Source organism: Sander lucioperca, chromosome 9, assembly GCF_008315115.2.
Source record: "Sander lucioperca isolate FBNREF2018 chromosome 9, SLUC_FBN_1.2, whole genome shotgun sequence".
In the NCBI taxonomy this organism is placed as follows: Eukaryota; Metazoa; Chordata; class Actinopteri; order Perciformes; family Percidae; genus Sander; species Sander lucioperca.
This window is the reverse complement of record NC_050181.1, coordinates 13,935,929-13,954,847: the sequence shown is the minus strand read 5'-3', so window position 1 is coordinate 13,954,847 and position 18,919 is coordinate 13,935,929. Positions and strand designations below refer to the sequence as shown.

The 18,919-nt window shown below is 39.5% G+C and overlaps 1 protein-coding gene and 1 long non-coding RNA gene across 3 annotated transcripts in view; one reads left to right on the top strand and one right to left on the bottom strand.

Moving 5' to 3' along the window:
- The window catches only part of acsl3b (acyl-CoA synthetase long chain family member 3b), a 15,985-nt gene extending 11,344 nt beyond the window's left edge, over nt 1-4,641 (bottom strand). The window contains exons 1-2 of one of the 2 annotated variants that reach the window (XM_031281164.2): nt 4,397-4,641; nt 394-815 (exon numbers count right to left, since the gene is read on the bottom strand). In XM_031281164.2, coding sequence (XP_031137024.1) covers nt 394-744 — 351 coding nt within the window. In that variant the 5' untranslated portion in view covers nt 745-815; nt 4,397-4,641. Of the gene's footprint in view, nt 1-393; nt 821-4,396 lie in introns of both variants that reach the window. The other variant, XM_031281165.2, reaches the window with a different exon arrangement.
- Nucleotides 1-18,919, top strand: part of LOC118495885 — a 27,923-nt gene extending 9,004 nt beyond the window's left edge. The window contains exon 3 of the long non-coding RNA XR_004898325.1: nt 18,865-18,919. This is a non-coding gene — a long non-coding RNA (uncharacterized LOC118495885). The remainder of the gene's footprint in view (nt 1-18,864) is intronic.

Genomic DNA, 18,919 nt, shown 5'->3' with positions numbered 1-18,919 from the left:
GATATTTGGGCCACCAAAAATTTACTTTTTTTTTTTTTTTATGGTCTTGGTGGCCCATGCGGCTGTGCTTAAAAATATTAGCATCTATCCCTGTTATTGTATGCAATTTGGCAATAAAAAATGTTGCTTTTTCTAAAAACCTAGGAAAAGGTTTCCTTTTTTTAGTAAACAGCAATAGTAAATATATTTACTATTGCTGTTTACTATAAAGCAAAAGTATTTCTTACCCGATTACTCGGATTAATCGATGGAATAATCAGTAGAATACTCGATTACTAAAATAAACGATAGCTGCAGCCCTACAACAGACTGATCATTTTAAAGAATAATGAAGGTGATAGACAATCTACTGCATGTGTGCAAGAGTAACAGGAGCAGGTCAGTGTCTCTCACCTTCTTGAAGACCTTGCCGTTAGGCTGGGGCTCATCCTCCTCATTGAGCACCTCCCTGGTGCCCAGACAGTCTCTCTGTGGAAACCGACTCGCAGCGTATTCAAACATTTTGTCCAGGGTGTCCACCTTAGGGTGCAGCCATGCCACCAGCTTCTCTTGGCTGTTGATGGCCCGGTAAGGCCCTGCTGGGTGTCCACTAACTGAGCGTGCCTTGATCCGGCGAGCCCGTTCCAAGTTGGTGCCAGCTCCGGAAAAGAAGTACCAGGGTATGAAGGTGATGACCGAGTAGACCCAGACCACAGAGTGGAAGACCTGCAGCAGCAGGGGGTTCATATCTTCCTTCAACTTCATCTTTGAGGATGAAGTCAGGGCTGGAGATGAATCACACCAGACAAGCAATGATGAACTGCGGTGGTTCTTTCCAGACCTGCAACAGAGAGGCACAACATGACATTTTAGAAAGTACTGCTGGAATAAAAGCAGTATCAGCACATTTGGAAATATCGAGCAGCAGCAAAAATGTGGCCCCTGGTAAATAAATCCTAGCTTGTCTGAGGACCATCTCTGCCTATTGTTAGGTTGGCTCTCAGTCAGCACTATTTCACCAGATCCGCTGGCCCTGTTGAACGGATCCCAGCATGACGCTACGACACTTAACATTATCAAGATTAAATAATAGTGCATTCTTTTTAAGATGACCACAATAATAGTGCATTCTAAAATGATTAGTTAATTAGTTGATAGACTAATAGAATAAAAATGAACTGCCTCTCATGTGAAGATTTGCTGCTTGTATTTACATACCAAGAAAACATTGTCTCCTCTAATTTTCAGGAATTATACACTTTCTCTATGACTTACTGTACCATTAGTTTAGTTTGCAACTCATACCTTGAAGTACAACAATGTTTGCAAATGCAGTATTATAGCATGTTTTTATACGTGTTACTGCTCTCATTTGTTTGGCTTTAACACAAAAACCTTTGGATCAACTCCAACCGTCACCCGGAGCTCAGCTATTCCTAGTGCATCCTTAAGGCCAGAGTGTAATTTGCAGTGCAGACCTGTCACCACTGCGCCTGAGCATGCTGGAACTAGCGGCAGTGATTCCTACTGCATCTTAGAATGAGCCGTCTAGGGGTCACAAGGGAGGTTAGCACAACCTGGCCAGCTAATATAACAGTACTGAGAAGAATCTAACACTGACCGATGAGGTGGGCTGCTCCTGGCCAAATGCAAACACAAGCTTCTAGAAACCCACATGTAATCTCTACATGTTTAGCGGCACGAGAACATTTAAGGATCCTGTTATTTAGACAAATATTCTTCCTTCTAACATGCTACACTTCTATGGTAAACAGAGATGTGTGCGCAGACAGGTAACTCTAGTTAGAGTGTTAGTCCTTAGTGTCCAACTAGGCTAACTGGTCACCTGCACTGCAACACACTCTTGTGCTCAGTAAGGACTGAAAAACTATGGCCAGTTTAAAATTGAATGCAGGGTCCAATCTGTGTCGACGCCACAATAGATTTCCTCTCACTGTACAGAGTCCATTATAAATTCAAAGCAGCATGTTTAAGCGTTAGTGTGTGCACTAGGAATGGGCCTGTTACCGGTTTCAAGGTACACAGAGCTTTGAAAAAGTCACTAAAATTTTCTGTCATACCGTTCCTAAGGTATGAGCTGTTTTTTATGGGTCTTCAAGGACCGAGAGTGCAGTTTAGAAATCCATCTCCCTGCTAGTGTGCAGTGTTTAAAAATAAAATACATTGTGTTCAATGGAGGAAAAAAAAAGTAGTTGTTTTTTACCCAGACATTTCAAAAATAATACATTTATAGCTGTCATTGCAATGCTGTAATACCGTGAAACCGAAATATATTTGCTGAAGGTTATCATACAGTCAGACTCTCCTACCAGCCTATGCCTAGTGTGCACTGCACAGGGATGTTAACACAAGTGCTCTAAACTTCATGAATTCTATCCTCAGACAAAAAAAAGTGAGTACAATTGGTACATCTGCCCATAGCTATTATGAAACTGTTGTGCTGCTAGGTAAAAGAAGCCAATTTGATTTGTCTCTGTAGGCCTATGTTTTAGGGTTTTATTAGAATCCAAACAGCAACTGCCTTTGCTATCAACTGCCTGTCTATACACATTGCATAAACCGTCTCAAACCGTTCAGGTAAAGGTTGAACATGTCTCACCTGTTTTACAACAACTCCCATACCACATCCAACTGCCAACTCTACATTTGGGCAGAGCAAAGACACAAAGAAGTCACAGGAACGGCAAGATGAAAGCTTACTCCTTTTCTGTTTAACACTTGTAAAAAAGGTTCAGTCATTGTGGACTTTGAATAAAGTAGACACACGTCTACGTCTACGTCCACGTCTAAGGCGACGTATGATTATAAAAAGGAAAGAAACTAATTAGCATGTAACACAGTTTTTAATAACCAACCACGTATGACGTACAGTCAAGACTTCATGATGAAAATATCACCTTAGTTGTAGGGCTGCCACCTCTTAGTCGATTAGTCGACTAATCGGTCGTTTTGGTCTTAGTTGACTAAGATTTCTATAGTTGATAAGTCATTTTTTTTATGCTTATTCATGCTTAATTACTCATTTCCAAGAAACTTATGGGCACATTTCTGGTAAACACAAGATTTAAAGTGGTGCTTTTGCAGGATTAATTGTGGAGAAAGTCAGTTTTACAGATGGTTAATTAACTACATTTATATTGTGCTTTTCTAGTCTTAACCACCTCTTAAAGAGCACAGCTCTGTCGATTACATCAACTAATCGACAAAATCATATAAGTGTTAGTCGACTAAGAATTTCTTTAGTCGAGGACAGCCCTACTTAGTTGTAATGCCAGCCCATCTATCCAGGTTTGTAATGCTGCCGCAAAGCTGACAGTAAGCCCACATGCATATTGTGATAAAACAGTATTAAACATACACACACATAAACAGATGATGCATAAAGGATAAATTAAGGTTTGGTATGTAAAGCACTCAGTGTTCAACAATGGAGAAGACTGAGCTTCCCGCCACCATACTTAACACTAGAGATAGCACCACAGATTAGTGTTTCTGTATGGCAGTATTCCAGGACATTAGTTAGCACTAGTACATTCTTCAGCCCATCAACCTAAAATGACTTTTATCTAACTATCATTTTTATACTAAATCTGTTTTATCCACAGTGCCATTATCTGAGTCAGTGGGCATCTCAGGACAACAGGATGATGCCACATTACAAACCTTACCCTCTAGATTTGAATCTGGTGATCATCACGCAGTTTCTCCATCTTATCTTTTGGGCTAACGTTACATTGTTGTATCAGATAATGCGTCGCCTTTTAATCTACCATATAATGTGTATTCTTCTTTAACTTTGGACTTTTTTTTAACGGTTATCATATTGTATCTGTGTTGTTCCTATGTGAAGCACTAGATACGGTGTGGTATCGACAATGTTTTGATTTGTGTTGCCATCTTAGATGTTTGCTATCAAGATAACACGTTGTTATGATAACACATTGTCACACACACACACACACACACACACACACACACACACACACACACACCTCAGTGTCTGTGTCGCTATCAATGCCTAACCGGGCAAGGAGATAGTTTTCATTTTAAATCAGCTAACAACAGAGCATTTTTCACTGCGCAGTGAAGCTAACGTTATAGGCTAACAGCATCAAGATTAGCAGCTAGAGGACAGCTCAAAGACGCGCTAGTAGCTAGCAAAGCGGGGTAGCTAGCATTTAGCGCTTCAGCTAACCACTGTAACGTTACCTGTTGTTGGCCCGCTGCTGCTAATGTAGTAAAATCAGTCTATCAAAATTCGGTAACTAATATAAAAGGAGGCACACGCCTCGTATTGTACACAAATGTATGGCACATTAAATGCGATGTGCCGCGCTGTTGAGCAAACCGGTCGCTAACAATCAGCCCATCTCATCAACATCTGCAAAGCGTTCACAGCAACACATTCTCACCTCTTTTCTCAACCGCTACGCCTGAGTCGCTGGGGGGTTGGATTAAGTCTCTTTATCCTTGTAACCAAAGCTCTGACATTATATTTATTGAATCTATTAACAGGGTGTATTTGGTTATAAATCACGCCTGCTAGTCTGTTAAAAAACGTATATAAAATTTGGTCAAATTGTAAATCTCAACATCACCGGGCCAGTGCTGCCAGCCCGGAAGCTACTGAATGACGTCAGGAATTTCTCTGTCAGCGATTGGAGCACTGGAGGTGGCGCGTGCTTGGGGGAAAGGGGACGTCAGTGAGGTTACTAGCGTTCACAACATGGTTCACACTGTCTATGGGTTCACACCATAGACATAGATGTCTATGGTTCACACAGCCACACCAACTGTCTGGACTATAGATACGTAGTATATCCCGCTACTGTTCCTAATGCCCGTGTGGCAGGAGGTCTATCCATAATTAAAGTAATCATTTCTCGATGAATTTTGCACCGATTTTCAAGCGGTCTGCTTTGTTACAAATGCCAGACATGTATGATACATACAGGATACTTGGTTAAATAAAAAATGCGAGTTTTCATACCAAAACAGCTGTCTTGTGTAGATGGGTTTCTGATTCCTAATTCATATTTAGTAAATATTTTAATGTGGAAAGCACTTTAGCTTAATGCAAACATGTTTATTTCTGCTGAGAATTTGGGATTTTTTTTAACATGGGGTATGGGGACACAACTGTCTGGACCATCAAATGGTAATGACCCGGGCTAGACCCTGGTGGCCAGTTCATTTGGTCGACCACTATTTGACCTGCCATCGTGACCAGGTGTGAACACAGTTCATTGGCTAAGTATTAACTACGTTTTACCAGAGCGAGAAAGAGAGTACACAAGACAAAGACCTAACTGAACGTAATGTAAACCAATTATGTGTATCTGTCTTTCTACAAACTCTGAACAGTCACCAGCAGATCCTCCCACACAGTTCTCCTGTACGAAATGAACGTGTTATTAGAGCGAAACCAAAACCGCAGAAACTCAATGTCCTCTATTTGTGGACGAGTCTAGCCTAGCAACTACTACTGTATGTAGTCGACTACATCTACACTACTATACTACGTTTTCATTTTTAAGCAGCGTTTTGAGACAAAAATGTAGCAGAACATATCACATGACCATTCGCATACAGTGGCATGTGCGTGCCGGTGTAAACAGGAAGCAAATTGTCTGAAGTTACATTCTTATATACAGTCTATGGAAGTTACTCTGGTTGAAAATCATGGATGTATAAGTTGAAAATACTTTGGAGAAAGAACAAAAATGGCAAAAAGTAAGACAAGGAATTTACTTGCTTGGACCGACGACAAGGTGGAACTGGTACTGAAAGGTATGTAAGCCTACCTAACTGATTAACTGAATGATTTCAAACCAAAAGGGGGGCAGTAATGTTTCCAAATGTCTCTGTTTTAGGGGTTCTGAAACGCCGGAGTAGTGTGGACGCGAGGCCTAAACCTAGCAAAAGATATTAGTTTCTAAACCAAAACGTGGTAGTGTAGATGTATATCCTGCAGACCCAAGAAGTAAAACCGCATAGATGCAATGGTCCTTGAAAGTAGCTTACCTTATATCTTTATAATTGGTATACCATTCATAAATACAACTGGCTATAATAATCTGAAGAAAGGTGAGCCCAGTAGTTGGCTTCCTTTCTTAAACTAAAGACAAACGACAAAAAAACAAAACCAAAGAAAAAATGCATTTCTCTGAGTACAATTTGTTCAAACAGTTAACCCAGTGGTTCTCAACCTTTTTGGGACCCCCCTATCCATTATGCAGGTACCTTACCGCCCCCCTATCAAATAAGATGTAGGCTAGTTGCCCTGAATATTAATGATTAGGTCGTATTATTGTAATAATAATTATTATTATTAGTCCTTTTGTTGTTACTATTGCTATCAAAAATCATCAAAAAAATCATATAATTGAATGAAAAATGTTAAAGATAAATTATGTTAACGGTTAATATAGACTATAAAGTTCACGACAAGACCGATTCATAACGCTGCAGTACGGAGTTTATATAAGATGATACTCTGACGTCCCGTTCCCATGAAGGCAGCACGGAGCTGCACCACACAAAACCTAAAGAACCACTAAAGAGAAGGAGAGTTAAGGCCGTTTGATAGGTGTTATATACTGAACGCATCCAAGCTGGCGCGCGCCATCGTGACGTCAAAATGATGTCATATCCTGCCGGCGCGTCGGATCAAGCCTTTCATTCACCATAAAAGAACTCATCTTAACCTAGTAAGTTTACAAGAGAGACTAGCAGTCACTGTGAGAGCCCTGGCATCCGGTTGGCTGCGGACCCGTTCGGCCTCCTGTTTCCGCTTTGTCGTATATATACTATAAATTGGACGCGTCGGCAGGATATGACATCATTTTGACGTCACAATGGCGCGCGCCAGCTTGGATGCGTTCAGTATATAACACCTATTATCCACCGTCTTGTCCAGTCGCAGTGGCGTAAACTGGCAGGTTTTAATGTTGCAGACCACTGTTCTTTGCAAGCAGTTTAAAGTGTAAACTCGTATTGTTGTTGTGAACCTTTGGTGTAAACTCGCCTTAAAACAAATGCCCCCCCAAAGGCACCTCAACGCCCCCCTTCCACAGTATTGCTTCCAGCTATTAAATAGGCATTTATTGACAGGACAGCTGAAGAAATGAAAGGCGAGCGAGAGAGGGAATGACATGCAGCAAAGGGCCGCAGGTCGTAGTCGAACCCGGGCCCGCTGCGTCGAGGAGTAAACCTCTACATATGGGTGCCCGCTCTACTAACTGAGCTATCCGGGCGCCCATGTAGTTCTTTTTATAACACATTTAAATACTTAAAAAAATTAACTTTTAGCAGCTCATTCAGTACCTAACACCATAGCTTTTAGCATTTGCAATAACCCTTGCACCAATAAGAACTGTATTGACGAGACATAGAGATGCTTTATTATGCTTTACCATAATTAAACATTATAAAAACAGCTGTAGGAAGTATCTCTAATCTTTAGCAAGAAGAACGGATTCAGGGGGATGTAAGAGGTGCCTGCGCTGCTGTTAAATTCTTCTGTTGAAGTTTGTAGTTACAATGCGGTAAAAGTTTCTCTTCCTCCCAGCTGTCTGTCTCACCACTATTTTTGGCCTTGGCTCGTAGCTCTTTGTACTTCTCCCACAGCTTGTCCCTTATGGCCTTGTTTTTTTTTTTTTTTCCCAGGCCAGTTCCGTCCTCTCATTTGTTTGCAACAGTATAGCATGACAGGGGAAGAGAGCGATCCGGATGAGGAAGATGGGTGTGGAGTAGATAGATCTAGGAGCTGGCAGTGAGGAAGCTTAAGGGAGGATAATCCTCAAACCATCTCAACCACTACCTATAAAGATTTGATTTAATCCCCCTAAACAAAACAAAAAAATCTAATACACAGATTGATAGAAAACAGTTTCTTTCTCTACACAGCAATGATCTGACAGGCACCATCTCTGATAGAGACGTCTGCAACAATGTATTGATTAGTCATACTGTTACTTGTGAAAATCAATATAGTCTGCTCCCATGACAGTGGGGAAAAAAGACTGCATAACGTTTGCTGATTTACTTACCAACGCAAAAAGAAGCAACCAAAAATAGCTGATGACTGTTGTTAAAACTACTTTACCCTTCATTACTCACCCAGTACATTTGACCAAGACACTGAACCCCAAAATATATTTTGGGTCACCGCACTTTGTTTTGTTTTAGCCACTCTGATAAAATGCATATGGGTGTATGTATGTAAAAACAAATTCTATTGCCTTTATTCCTTTTTTGTGCCTATAACTTTACTTGAACTAGTTAATTGTACTGCGTAGAGTGACAACTGGAGGCAGAATTAAAACATAACAAACAAAATAGATTTTTATAGGGCTGTAAATAACGATTATATTGTCGATTAATCTGTCGATTATTTTCTCGATTAATCGATTAGTTGTTTGGTCTATAAAATGTCAGAAAATGGTGAAAAAATGTGGATCAGTGTTTTCCAAAGCCCAAGAAGACGTCCTCAAATGTCTTGTGTTGTCCACAACTCAAAGATATTCAGTTTACTGTCGTGGAGGAGTAAAACAACTAGAAAATATTCACATTTAAAAAGCTGGAATCCGAGAATCAAAATAGTTGGCAATTAATTAAATAGTTGACAAGAAATCGATTAATCTGTGGAGCTAGGTTTTTATGTAGAATTCATAATTTTGTTAACAGTAGGCATGTGGTTCATCACTATCCTTTGCTGCATTCTCACTTTTATACACTAGAGGGAGTCGCTGCACATTTCTTTCATGAGGGCTTCGCACTGCATTATTTCATAATGCTATTTCTTTCAACTTGACAGAGAGAAGATCCAACAGTTCAAGACAAAGGAACATCTACTTTGAGCAATAAAGTGAAATGGCTAGGCAAGCCATGTCTGACTCTTTAACCCTGGACATTGACCTCTTCTCACTGGTCTCTGGAGTGTTTGCATGCTTGTTAGGCCATATGTCCGTGCAGACATATTCTGACATGCACACTAACACAGAAGTTCATGCCTTCTCCTTTTCATAAACACACGCTATTCACATAAGCATGTGATCACATGAGGAGTGCGTACAGAGTGGTGATAATCGCTCTCCTCAGGCTATTTCTGAGGTCATCTTGATGGGACACAAGCCATCAGAGGGCAGATGTTATGGAACACTTTCATCTCTTCTGTGAAATTTGTGTGTCCAATATGATAATGACAGGAGGACACACTTTGCACACGCTTAAAGGCCAGACACAGGAAGAAAGGAAATGTATCTTGGAACTGTCCATCTCTGGGTGACTCAGTCTTTCTTGACAGCATGCACAGTGGCTAATGGCTGTTCCCTTAGGATCCACCTATGACAATCACTGGCCAGTGTCATATGCCTTGTTAGGGTTTATACTTATGTTTCATGTAAGTTCTTGCTGCTCTCATAGAGACTTCCACACTGAAAATACCAAAATTATGAAACGGAATATCTATGCTTTTGCAAGAAGTGTAAAGACAAGATGTCACTGTTTCACTGCACATTCCAATCTCTCTAAAGTAAAACAACTAAACTAATAACTTTTGAGCCCCTGGCTGATTATGAAGCCCTTTGACATCCAGTTAGACTTATAGGGAAAAGGGGGGGGGGGGTTGTTTGGGGATTAGGGAACAAAAGGATCCTTCTCTGTCATCAAAGAGGATCTGCTCCCAACTCATCCCCTGCTCTGTGGCGACAGCTTTTTAGTTTTTTTGTGAGAGGGAGTGACGGCTGGAGGGATGACAGAGGGGGGGCTATAGCGGGAAAGTTTGATGGTAGGGGATGCAGATTTCAAAGTAATCCTTAACTTTAAGCCCTGCAGTCCCTGTGAAATGAAGCCCAATGCCCCAGACACAGCGTTGCCTACAGCTCCCAGTGGAGGCCTGCCACCTCTCCTTTTTTTTCAAGGTTTTGTCACGGTGGCATTTAAGTGGCATTACTCACCGACTGGATGACCAAGAGAAGGAGTCCCTTTGAGAAACCTGAAAGAGATGGATTTTAACTCCTGAGACCAGTGTCACTACTTAAAACAACACTAAGTGGAGATGAATACCCACTGTGTTTTTGTGATTTAGCTAAACTAAACAGAAACGTCTACTTGAATCATAACTGATCTAATAACCCAAACCTAATGAATTGACAGCAGGGTTAGTCATATTCTAATTTTCCTAAACAGAGGAAGTGATGGATGAGAAGACAAAACAAACACACAGAAATTATATTCATTATTCTTTTATTTAACACTTCCCTGTAACCCGAGACCTTTGAGAGTCTCTGGCCGTGAACCACGTCAGTAGAAGAGTTTATGTGTTCTTGCAGTTTATATGTATGACCAGAGGTGGAATGTAACTAAGTACATTTACTCAAGTACTGTAAATAAGTTCCTTTCAAGTCACTTTCTACTTCTACTCCACTACATTCAGAGGGAAGTATTTTACTTTTTACTCCACTACATTCATCTGACAGCTTTAGTTACTTTACAAACAAGATTTTTTGCACACAAAACACATGTAGTTTATAAAATACGATGGTTTATTCTAAATTAAACTACCCAACAATATACAGGCCTACAGGTACGGCTGAAATGATTAGCCGATTAAACACTTAGTTGATTGACAGAACTGTTTGGATCGTTTCCAGTCTCTAAAATGTGAGGATGTTTTTACATTGAGTACTTTTACTTTTAATACTTTAAGTACATTTTCCTGATGGTACCTACATACTTTTACTTAAGTAACATTTTCAATGTGGGAGTTACACTTCTAACAGATTATTTTTTACAGTGTGTTATTAGAACTTTTACTTAAGTAAATGATCTGAATACTTCTTCCACTGCATATGACTGGGAAAACAAACTTAAGCAGGAGGTCATCTGCACTTCCATTGTCTCACCTCTTTACCACACTACTTATTTTGGCCCCCTACCCCAGAGTTATTTCTCTCATCTTGTGAAGGCTCATGTCCCCTCAGGGTCATTGGCCTGGGATCCCCTGCTGACCCGGTCCACCACAGGGAGTCAGTGTAATCACACAGAGGGGGCTATGGGGTAAGCAGGTTCTGTCATTAGAACAATATCATGTTGTTAGTAATGGTGGTGCCACAAGAAGATTACAATAAATCAATCACATACCATCAGCTTGACACATATATATACGCCCGCTTGGACAGTAGCTTCCAAGGCTGTCTTGAAATATATAAGTATGGGGGGAGAGAAGGGAGGGGTACTAGCAATCTTCCTATTGTTCAAGTCAGTGTCGGCTAATGTTTCCATTAGCAAGACAGGTCAAAGTGCTCTTTCAATGATTTTGAGCATTTTGTGACGACCCTGTGTGTGTGTGTGTGTGTGTGTGTGTGTGTGTGTGTGTGTTAGAGATGTCCAGATGCCGATACCGGCTCCGATACTGCCTAAAACGCTGGTATCGGGAAGTACTGGAGTTTATGCACCGATCCGATTCCACGTAATAAAGCTCTAAAGAAAATCTACGTTAAAGTAGTTTATTTATGTTCTTTTACCATTATAACAGACTGTCAAACTGGATAATAAAAGAAAGTTCTGTGGCGTTCATTGTTTGTGTTTGTTCATGTTTCACAAAGAGTTTAACCTGAGCCAGACTGACAACAAAGATATAGAAATCATATCACATCCATACAGGGATAGTAGTATACAGTTGTTAAAACATAATAAAATATATGACACACTGGTATCGGATCGGTACTCGCAAGTTCAGGTATCAGAATCGGTATCGGGAAGCAAAAAATGGTATCGGGCCATCTCTAGTGTGTGTGTGTGTGTGTGTGTGTGTGTCCTGTTCAGCCCATGGCCCATTTGCCACATCTGTCAGATCGTGTACACTACAACTCCCTCAATTATGAAACCGACATCCTCAGGTCCATCTGTGGGCTCTGCTCCATCGTGTCGCATAACGTAGATTCCCAAGACCATTTTTTCATATATATATATATATATATATATATATATATATATATATATATTCTGGTAATGGTTTATAATAGCAGCTAGTATAAATCGGCTTTGTTACAATACACTTAATAAAGCCAAGTATACGTCTGTATGAGGCAAGAATACTTTTAATAATTATACTTTTCTTAAGTATATCTACATTAAATGATTAAGTACGAGTATAAGCCACTTAGATTGTTTTGTATACTTGTCAGTCTAAGTCAAGTATAGCCTACTTAAGTATAATTCTGTTGTCTGTCTTTACATTAAAAGCAAACTGAAAGCCTACTCTCTTAGTTTAAAAGTATAGTAAGTATACTAATAGCACACTTGAATACACTTATTTTTCGTAAGTCTAATTGAGTTACAGAACCAGCTTTATTTCACTACAATGTCCATTTACGTGTATGACCAATAGAATACTGTAGAATATTTCTGCATTAGAATATTCTCTGATGGCAATAAAACGTTGTGAAGTGAGAAAAATTCTCTTTCTGCGTTTCCCGGTAGAATCAGTCCAGTCAGCTGTCGTGGATCCATCCGGTTTTGCAATCACAGACTTAGCGTAAACCGGCCCAGGGGCACATCCGTGAACAGGGACCTGTCGACTACAGGCTTCATCCCGATCATATTACCAGAGCTGAACCCAGTTTATCGCAAAAACATCCAGACGAGACTTGTTCAAATTGATTTCGCAATCGGGTCTGTGTCACCTGGTTGATTTGTCACAAGTGTGGGTCATATGTTTAAGGTTTATTTAATAGCCGGATAATTAGAATTTAGCGCCTGCGGCGACAGTAAGGAGCGCCGTGTTTTTTTCTTTTTTTTTTTTCTTTGCCTTTTCAGCACCACGGGCAGTGGACAGCGCCGAGCAGTGCGATCAGCAGTGACACAGCTAAATCCCATTGTAGATATCAGTCTAGTGTTTGATGTGCTGTCCTTCTGGGATTCGTGCTTAACTTTTAAAGATGCAGGCCAGGTATTTGCAAATGGTCTTTCCGTCATCTTCCACACACTTTAAAAGTCCCTTTACTTCTCTAATATGTATGATCAGTTACAACGTGATTCTACATCTACAAAGACAATCTGACCAGCGCACACACTTATTTAAGTGTAGGGATGCAACTAACGATTATTTCCATTATCAATTAATCTGTTGATTAATTTCTCGATTAATCGATTCGTTGTTTAGTCTATAATGACGATCAGTGTTTTCCAAAGCCCAAGATGACCTCTTGTTAAGACAATTATTTATCAAGAGATGGACAGAATCACTGAAATTGTCTCAAAGTTTGTTTACTTGCAAGTAGAGTCAAATTTTACAGCACTCACAGCGTTAAGTGCAGAAAAATGACTGACGAAAGCCTTCTACAGCAGCTTTCTATGAGTAAAAATGAAGTCATAAAATTATGTTGTTGTCTCCTGCAAGGTCAGGAAGTGGCTCCCAAGATTTTTCTCGTGAGAATGTCAGCAGTATTTTGGCTTTCTATAATGCAAACAGGTTAATATTAACAGAAACAAGAAGAGTTGTTTAGTTTTTTCTAACACCCCTTTAAATGTCTTGTTTTGACATACGCAGCATCGATACTATCACATTACATCAACATATGGCTTTATAGGCCATAATAATGTACTTTGAAATATTTGAGTGAAAGCAGAAAAAGAGTAGATCAAGTCGTGGTCAAGTATTGCGACACCTTTACTTTGTCAGATATCCTCTCTTCTTGAGTGAGTGACTGAGAATGGAAACCTGAAAGTATGTGCACAGCCTAATCGTGGATTTCTACTTGATGAAAAACAAACCTGCTGTGATAGCATCATTTTGTCACACATGATAGCACAAATAGAGAACTTCATGAAGGGATGTCATCATTTAAACAATTTCACTATGCTACATTAGAGAACTATCCCTGTGGAAAGAGGTCGGTGGGTTCGGTTTCATGGTGTCAGACAGACTACATGCAGTATGAGCTGTAGGATGTGTCCCCGTAAACATGTGCCCTCTTGTGGCTGAGTTTATGCTTGCATGTTCGTACAGTGATAGTAGGGTTGGGTAGTAGCATATTGTGTCTAACTGGATTACAGTCACATACAATGACATGCTTTTACTTACATTTAAACAGTGTAGTGATTGTAATGTGTTGCAGTTATTAAACAGCTTTTAATTCAGATTAAAAATGTGCTTGAATGTGGCCGGGTTAGCTCAGTTGGTAGAGGAGGCGCACATATATGGAGGTGTATACCTCGACACAGAAGATCCAGGGTTCGGCTCCGACCTGAGATAATTTCCTGCATGTCATCCCCCTCCCTCTCCCATTTCATATCTATCTGTTCTTTCCATTAAAGGCTGAAATGCCCCAAAAAAAACCTTAAAAAAAAAAGAAAATGCGTTTGAAGGTATATATTAGGCCTCCTTTTAAAAGCATGTTGGTAAGGTAAAAACAGAATCGGCGATATAGAGGACATAGTAATTGTCATATTTATCATGGATTAAAGGATTATTACAAATCTGTACATTTCATAAGAAAAATAATTCACAAGTAGGCTAATCACATGCATATTGGCTGAAATCTTTTCAAATTAGGTCGAATAGTTTTTGATGTACTAGATGTTTCATGTTATGAAAATAGTTCAATCTGTCAATATATTAAACATGTTTTGTTATGTGTTTCATGCTATGTTTTCTAATATATATTTAACAAAACTAAACATAAGGACCTCAGCAAAGGACTGGATTGTATCATATTTTGTGATTTCAAAGCAAAAACATTTCTGCATTGTGCTATTTCAGAGCTATTGCCTCAACACCTGTCATACAGTCATGCAGTGTTTTTCACAAACATACTCTTTACATAATACTCTACTGGATATGTCTCATCTAAAATATATCATTGCTTTTTATCAGAATGCATCTAGTTTCTTTGGGGAAGTGTGAAATCCACAATTCCCACACACACACACACACACACACACACACACACACACACACACACACACACACACACATATATATATATATAAGTATAAACTATTATCTCACTATTTCCAATCCTTATTTACCAAACTATCAGTTAAAGTAACCCTAAATGCCCACAGGCTGTATGGTTAACAAATGCTCTTTGTAATGATAACTGCACTCAGTTTGAGTTCCGACAAAAGTTTTGTGGGTCATATGCATTTGATAAGATAATGATAAAAAAATGTTTATAGAGCACTTTTCATATACTCAAAAATATTTTACATAAGTTAAAAAAAAAGATCATATAAAACAACACATATAAACAACAGTATTCACACATCAAAAGCAGTTCTGAAGCGGTAAGTTTTGATTAGTGATTGGAACATGGGCAGATTGGTGCAGTCTCAGGTGTGTTTGAGAAGAGAGTTCCAGAGGAAGGGGGCAGCTATGGTGGAGGCTCCGTCGCCCCCAGGTCTGGTGCTTGGTCCTGGGTGGTGGAGATAGGAGGTTGGCATCAGAGGAGCGGAGGCTGTGGGAAGGAGTGTGGCGGTGGAGCAGGTCGGTGAGGTAGGAGGGGGGCCTGGTTATGGAGGGCTGTGTGAGTGAGCAGAAATCTTTGAATTGGATCTGATGTGGGACAGGGAGTCAGTGGAGGTTTTGGAGGACAGCGGTGATGTGATCACAGGAACGGGAATGGGCGAGCAGTCGAGCAGAAGAGTTCTAGATGTACTGGAGTTTATCAAACACATCAGAAAAACAGTGTCTCTTTTGGAAGTACCTTGTAACGGTAACATCCCAAGGCTTCTAACCACAGAGTTAATTTCCTTGTTCTAAAGATGCAAAGATTTCTGAGATGCTTATCTAAATGTCAGGCTGGCCATTCTTCAAATCTGTTTCTCCTATTTCACACAATGTCTGCTTTGTAGTCTTTGTGATGCAAAGCTTTTTTAAATTGTCAGTCAACGGCTGCAGGCTAATAAAGACAAAACATCAAACATAACTAAAGATATATATGACAAACTATAACTAGATGCAATTATTTTTGAAGGGCATTTTAACCACACGTCCTGGTCACCTCAGTCCAATGTTAACATAAAACACTTTGTGTTGCATTAAGATTTAAAACATGAATAAATGTAGAAATCATCTTCTATGGCATAAACACAACAATAATAAATAAAGAACTTGTTTGATGAAGGCTTTATTTCAATGAATACAGTGTAAGACTGCAGATTTATTTAGGAACTGTGTCTGCATAACATGTGGCTAAGAAATAGTATAGTACACTATTTTCAAAATGTGTGTTTAGAATATTGCAAAGAAAGAATTGGCAGAAGGAATCGTACTCTCTGTCAAGCCTTGACTATAATCAGACCTCTGCGGGCGACTGCAGTATAGAAACAGACATTATGGCACATTTGTTAAAAATTTCTTCACAGCAGTGGCACGATTCTCTGAGGACCAATAAAGGTTAAGCACATGCTGTTTTACAGCTAACTGTTATTTTAACATACTAAAACCTCTATAAAAACCCAATGAATAATGCAAATTAGGGTTATCAACTTAAGGTATTTGTCATTCAGCTTGTCACAGTAAGCTAGAGCGGTACATTTCCTGCTACAGTTACTGTGTGTCTTTTACAGTCAGGAATGCATGACTGACTATTTTAATTTTGAGAATGAATTGAAGCTTCTTAGTTCAGCAGTTTACTCATGGGCTGATAATCACTGTGATGATCTGATTGCCTACAAACGTCTGTCTGTATTTGATCTGATGGCAGTGCTAATCATGAATGCTGAGCAGTATTCTAAGTCACTCTGGAGAGAATGGAGATGTTTTCAGTGTTCTACATAGGCTGATGCAGTGTTGGACCTTATCGCTATAGGGCCACAGCCAAGATCAAAACTGCCTATGGGTTATTAGGCTATTAGACTAACTTAGTCTTTGGTGGATGCAGAGCTAATTATTCTATTTTTTTTTTTTTTACATGTACAGTTTCACAAATACAGCCTGGAAAGCCCCAGGCTTATTCTGTGCCTATAACACACCATTTCTTTTTACGTGGCCATTTTGTTCTTTATTTTTGATGCATTTTGTCCACCACCACCACAGCACATTTTTTTGACTCAGCTTACCCCACTAATTGATTTGACATGGTAGATCCAATATCCTTTTCATGATAGTCAAACTTTAGTATGATAACTTTCTTCTCCCCCTCTCTCCATTCCTTTTTTATGGACATATAATGTTTCCACATGTTCTGTGTCCACTGCACCATTTTCTTTCTACATGAGGAGGTATAATATAAAAATATATTGGGCCACATGCTGTGGGATACTGCAATGAAAGGGTCAGAAAGACGACTCTACGCTGCTAAAACGTTGGGTCGGGGTATAGTAAAACATGGATAAACAAATGTCATCTTACAACCTTTTTACAACTTTTGTTTTAGCAAACAAAAATCTGTCACAACAGTAGCACCAAACAGCTGGCTTTGCTTATTCAAATTTCACATAGAAGGTTCCATTCATCCCCTATATGAGGTTGTGACAATAATCTTTTCTTGATCATTGCTATGTTTAGACAATATCTAATGGTGATCAATTAATTGCCTGCCAGAATGTCAGCTCTGCTGATGCATCAGTTTGTCTGGAAGAGGTCATGGCCAGCCAGTTACTCATGGCATGCAGGTTGAGGAGGCCTCTGAACAGAATCCGCCAGTATATGCTCTTATTCCTGGGGGAAAGGGGAAAAATGTATCGCTCTATTAAACACGCCTAATTATCATAATTATCACTCTACAAGCTTCAGAAAAGTCAAATGACCCCTCTTGTGGTTCTATGTGTCTATAATGGGCCATTTGCACGGATGTGTTACACTGCCGTGTGGCTGAGCCACGGGTCCGCGCACCACCTATTGTTAAATTCATACAACTATTAGATGACCGTGTAGAGGTTTTGCGTGGGGTGTGGTGGAACTCTCCACGCTGGGAATCCCCCGCATCCACGCCATATTTCTCTCGTGACCTCCACTGTGTGTGCTGTCTGCTGGAGCGAACATCTTATAGGCTACTTTAGTGCAATATTTGCTGCTTTAAGTTGTTGTTTTAGGCTATGTTTTTACTGTTTTTGCGCAGGCCTACTTTATGTTTGTGTGTATGTGTGACTGTACTGCTGCCTGTCTTGGCCAGGACACTCTTGAAAAAGAGATGTTTAATCTCAGTGAGTTTTTTCCCTGGTTAAATAAAGGTTAATTAAAAAAAAAGTGATTACAGAAAAAATCAGCCACTGTTGCAATGACAACAAATGCGGTGTAGTCTTGATGATCATGATGTATTCATCATGTAATGTTGATGATTAATAGCTATAATAATAATAATAATAATAATAATAATAATAATAATAATAATAATAATAATAATAATAATAATAATAACAACAAGAATGTCATATGAGAAGAACCTCAGGAACGTTATTCTACATACGGTTAATATGGGCCTTTTAAGTGCTAAGTATCTTTATTATATTCCCTGTTGCAGAATAGGCTAATTAAAAATGAAGTCGATGGTGAACATGTTCCCACGTGCTGCTGCCTTTCTGCGCCAAACATGATTGGGATGCACCACAGTAATACTATAGGTGTTGCTCAGTAACTGTTTTCATATTCCTCTCAGCTCTACAGTGAAATCTCCACACGTATACAATCCTGACCGCTGATGTCTTTAAGTCTAACTCGATGCGATTCCCCCAATCGTTTTTTTATTTTTTACTTCCTTTTGCCATTTTTAAAGTAAACGTTTATAATACAAAAACACGTAGGTAATAAAAACAAAAACAAAATGGACAAATGCTATTAGGCTGTATCCTACTATTTATGATGATAAAGATCACACGAATTATTTTTTAAAAGAAATATTGAACATGCAATAGTGTGTGTGTGTGTGTGTGTGTGTGTGTGTGTGTGTGTGTGTGTGTGTGTGTGTGT